Source organism: Atta colombica, unplaced genomic scaffold, assembly GCF_001594045.1.
Source record: "Atta colombica isolate Treedump-2 unplaced genomic scaffold, Acol1.0 scaffold1, whole genome shotgun sequence".
Lineage (NCBI taxonomy): Eukaryota > Metazoa > Arthropoda > Insecta > Hymenoptera > Formicidae > Atta > Atta colombica.
Genome location: NW_017259183.1, coordinates 1,009,431 through 1,014,644, shown reverse-complemented (window position 1 = coordinate 1,014,644; position 5,214 = coordinate 1,009,431). Strand labels below are relative to the sequence as shown.

The 5,214-nt window shown below is 27.6% G+C and overlaps 1 protein-coding gene across 1 annotated transcript in view; it reads right to left on the bottom strand.

The window, feature by feature from the left end:
- Window positions 1–259: 259 nt before the first annotated feature.
- LOC108685721 (sorting nexin-29) overlaps window positions 260–5,214 on the bottom strand; it is a 15,396-nt gene continuing 10,441 nt past the window's right edge. Inside the window, exons 2-12 of the mRNA XM_018190709.1 lie at window positions 4,540–4,784; window positions 3,378–3,679; window positions 3,172–3,294; window positions 2,548–2,800; window positions 2,339–2,468; window positions 1,905–2,146; window positions 1,595–1,810; window positions 1,367–1,523; window positions 1,149–1,289; window positions 921–1,060; window positions 260–564 (exon numbers count right to left, since the gene is read on the bottom strand). Of these exons, the coding sequence (XP_018046198.1) occupies window positions 480–564; window positions 921–1,060; window positions 1,149–1,289; window positions 1,367–1,523; window positions 1,595–1,810; window positions 1,905–2,146; window positions 2,339–2,468; window positions 2,548–2,800; window positions 3,172–3,294; window positions 3,378–3,679; window positions 4,540–4,784 (2,034 nt within the window). The 3' untranslated portion in view covers window positions 260–479. The remainder of the gene's footprint in view (window positions 565–920; window positions 1,061–1,148; window positions 1,290–1,366; window positions 1,524–1,594; window positions 1,811–1,904; window positions 2,147–2,338; window positions 2,469–2,547; window positions 2,801–3,171; window positions 3,295–3,377; window positions 3,680–4,539; window positions 4,785–5,214) is intronic.

Genomic DNA, 5,214 nt, shown 5'->3' with positions numbered 1-5,214 from the left:
ATATATAATATATATAATATTTATATTTGAGCAAACATTCATTTGTTTTATTATTATTTTTTATGTATAATTATTGGGGTTCATAGATCATATAAAACATTACTAATATTGCATTGAATTTAATAAAAATAATGTAATTTATTATCTTTAAACTTTCTTCTGTGTAATCAAATTCATAGGATTTCAAAGTGGGATAATAATTTTTTTGTAATAAAACATTAAAAAAATATAAATCTTATTTGCATAGAAAAGACCAGCTTTTAATCATTTTTTGCTACATATTAATCTCATACACATGCTGAGCATCATATATTGTCACATGTGCATAGATATATTCTTATTTACATAAATACATGCAACAATATTTATTTGCTTCATCATCAACAGTGTACATTGTATATAACAAGATACTTGTCTGACGCAATTAAATTAAGATTTCTTTCTCATTATGTACAAATTGGCTATAAAAATTGTCATGATTATAAACCCATATATTGAGGGGAGGAAGAAAAAGTATTTCTTGCAGAATTATTTTTCCTCGATTCCTCAGCATTAGGAATATCACTGAAAATAGAAACTGATGATAATATTTTGGTAAAAATATAAAAAATACTGAAAAAAATTATCTTTTTTTAAGAATGGAATTTTTTGATAATCTGAATCAGTGATCCATCTTTGCACTAAAAGTGATAAATTCCGATATATATCATTTTTCAAATAAACATGAAAGTCATATACTTAATTGTACTTAGCGTTAAATATAAATTATACTTAGCGCTAAATTCAGTGGATATACATCTATAATTATATTTATAAGAAATTTTTTTAAATTTATAATAATTCTGTCCAATAAGTTGAATTATTCGTGTCATTATTGGACAGCACTGATTTATTAAAAATGATTCTTGTAGATCAATTACCCAAAGAAAGGCATCAGAGACACGAGCGTCTGCCTGTTTGGCCTACACGCAAATACAGGTGAACACTGCGCTATACGTCCAACGACACGCCGTAACCATTGCTGCAGCTTTTGCCGTCGTTCTTCCACAAATTTTGCATCCTAAGTCATTAATAATCACTTGTTACATCTAAATATTTTTGCTATTACTTATATTACGAATTTATGTTTCAATATATTTATAACTTACCTTATTTCCTATCGTTTTTTTTGGTGGAAATTCAAAAGTTGTAACAATAGTATCATGTTTCTTTAGCTCTCTATAAAGCGCATAAAATTGAGCATATCGCCGATAAATGTTCCACTCTATGTCTCTTATGCGTACGTAAATCTATGTTAACAAAAGAAATATGCAAATTACATAGGAATCACTTTAGTGAAAAGATTTTAGAATACAAAAGATGATACTTGATAAACATGATGGATGTCAGATGATTGTCCTGTAAGAAAAGCCGATGGAATCCATATGTGAATAAGACATGGTGGTTCTGCAGGTAAATCGTCCTCGTTTAACGGTCCTCGGAGACACTCCAATTCCGTTTGCAGCATTTTTACTAATCTATCTCTGTATAAAGTTTGAAATAGTATAGAGAAATATTACAAGATTATTTGTGTGGCTTTGTATTAATACAATACCTATTTGTCAATTGCATTGTCAATCTAGCATTAAATTCCATTAATTCGGCATGCATATCTGCAACTTGTATTAATTTTTCTTCATATTGTCGCGCTTCATTGTGATAGTCCAACGATGGATCTTCCTCGGATACTGTTGTGGAATTGGAATCTCGTCTTAACATCTGAACAGCAGTGACATACTTACGCAGTTGCTGTCGTAAGAGTTCATTCTCTCTATATAATTAAAAGTAAATCAAATCAATATATTAATTATAGGCATTAAGCCTATGATTATTAAAAAATTAATCATGTAAACAATTATAATTACCTGTTCAATGTTTGCAACTGTAATTCATGTCTTTCTAAATAATGTTGATGTTGCCTCTGAAAACGAGCTAATTGCAATCTGCTTGTTATAGAATCTTCTCTAGCTTGTTCCAGCACTTCCGTCATAGCTAAAAGCCTTACACGTAATGTATCTATATCTAAATTTTCTGGATCTATATGAAAATCTAAACCAATTAATGGTTCTGTTGCTTCTAATGCAGGTTCTGTTACTTCTGATGAATCCTAAATAGAAATAAAATTAAAAAATATGCCTCGCATGTTTTGTATCAACTATCTTGCTTTTAATATAAATTTTTAATATAAATTTCTATTATAAATATTTACATATTCACAAATCTACTTTAATTGTTAAATGTTCATAATAATTAAAAAATTAACTCTCTTTCGTTAAAAATAAATAAAATGTAAACTTACGTCTAAGTAATTTGGCAGACTAATTAACATATCATCTAATGTTTGATCAAGTGATGAAACAGGTACAAGGCCGCCCAAATTTCCAGTATCTATTACAGGAGTTAATATTTTCTCCTCTTCAAAAGATTCACTGTAGACATTAGAAGATTTTTATGAAAAAATCTTTTTTTTTATCTATTATTATATTAGTTATTGTGAAAGATATTTACCATTGTTCCCAGTCCGGAAGTTTTGTATTGATCGCTGTGTTGTCATTAGAATCCATTTGAGGTTGGCAATCTGATAAACATGAGGAAGTAGAATCTTTTGTTGGCGTTATTGTAGGAGAACTAGGGCATGTTGGTGGTGCGCTAATAGAAGTTGCAATTTCCCTGCGTTCTTCTTCTTCATGATCATCATCAAAAGAAATTATGCGAGTTTGCACTTTTTTTTTTCGCTTTTCTTGTTCAGACGGAAGCGATTCTGTTAAATAATTAGCATAATACTTAATAAGTCAATACTAACAATTACGCTACAATAGCTTTAAAATTTTTTCTTTTAGATATTAATATAAAAAGTCAATTTTTTCACTTTTCACTTTATTAATTTAAGTTTGTTTTAAATAAATAATTACAAATTAAAATTTTTTTACAAAATTTTGATATTAAGAAATTAAAAAATGAAAAGTTACAAAATAGTAATTGTTATTAATAATAATAAAAATTAGAAATGTTATGTAAAATTACAATAATAAATAAATTTTACTTCATGAGTTATGAATTATGTAATTTTTAATAGATGTAAGAAATATTATATAATTCTATTCTAATTCAGTATCTATATTTAATATATACCCGGTATTACTGTAGAAATAATTGGTTCTGATTGCGCGTATCTATTTCTGTCTATTCCTCTTCCATTTAGATCATCAAGTTCCTCATTGTCTGTTCTTATCGCAAATAAAATGGTACCAAGACCTAATAAATATACATGTGCATGATAAGATTGATTAATTATTTTTCGATAAGAATACAATAAAGTACTATTTAAGAAAAAATACCTGCAGCTACATTAGGTAAAACAGAACTCTTTTCTTGATCAAGTAAAAAGGCCCATTCTTCATAAAAAGGTAACAATGTGCTAGGATTTATAATGGCATGTAAGTGCCGTTCTAGAGATCTTTCGTTCAAGACAGCTCTCAGCCATGCTCTGCCTCGACCATAATCCGTATGAACTTTTCTCAACATACTAAAACGTTCCTGCTCGTGCCAAGTAAGTTGATCCTTTATGCATGGCCAGAATGCTATATCTGCTGCATTGCCAGGTTTTGTATTACCACCAGAAACCAAATCAGATACATGTCTATAAACAAAAATATTTCTCAATAAGATTGGAAACAAGATCATTTATGTTAAATACATTACTTTAATAAATATGAAGCGTCACTACAGTCTGAATTAAGATGTTGAATTATTATATATATTCATTTAAATGAATTAATTTCAGAAATGATAATTGCGTGCCAATATGATTGTCGGACTTTCAACGCAATCAATCTGAAATATTAATTAATAAATATAATTCCCTCAAATTTCCCAAATTTAATCTTAAAAAACTGTAACAAACTTATTGCGAAAAATATTGTCTCGGCTGGAAGTCGAACTCGGATCTCTTGCATTCCGTGCGAGTGTTCGTTAAGTCTTTAGATTTTCAAAATCTTAACAATATTCCTCGCAATAATCGATATGTATAGAGAGTTACACATTGCAGACAAGCGTGTATAAATAATGAGATTGGAAACAAGATATTATATTAAATACATATTACTTTAAATACGAAGTGCCACTACAGTTTAAATGTTAAGATATTGAACTATTATATATATTCATTTAAATGAATATATATAATAGTTCATGAATTAATTTCAGAAATGATAATTGCGTACCGATATGGTTGTTGGACTTTTAATGCAAAAAGATTTCTGTTAATCCAACATACTCTTAGATGATATCGCGATTTAAAGTAATTATGATTGCTTGTGTTTTTTTTAAATTATTCATGCTATAAATTTATCAATAGGAAAAATTTCATCCACATTTATCATCTGATGAGTCATATGATAAAGCTATAAAGCATGTCTGTTTTATGACCTTGTATATGCATAGGAAATGGGAGAAAAAAGATAAATATATATAAAATTATTATAATAGAGTAAACGTTACCTGAATGCTGAATTAATTTTTTCTATATAATTTGTCTTTAACCCATGGCTAAAAATCAGTTCAAATATATGGCAGAGCTTTGCAACACATGCTTCTGATTCTGTAGCTAATTCTGCACGTCCACCAAACCTGATGTGACATTCTTTTGCAGACACTAATACATCTTCTAATAATTTTTCCTTCTCAGTTGCATGATCTACTACATTATGTGTATTTGGCACTATCGCTGACATAATACGCAAAGCCTAGGACAAATAACATTTTAAGAAATACATCAAAATCAACAGTCTTGGAAAGAATATTAATATTTCACAAGTTTGCTGTATTTCTTAATTAATAATATAGAAAATTATATCAGTATTATAACATGAAAATAACATGAGATCTATATTAGAACTATTATTTAAATAAATGTATATATGTCCTATATATTTCAGATATTTAAATATTCAAATATAAATATTAAATATTTATGAAGCAATTGTAATTTTTATTAAAATTCTCTCTGAAATTTATTCTAAATTTGATATCACAATAACACAAAAGTTATTTCACATTTAAATATAAATATCATATTATTTAAATATCATATATATTTTGTATTTAAATGTCAAGTATATTCTACATTTAAATATGGAATACACCTTCCAGTTTGATTTTATTTTCTTAAATACC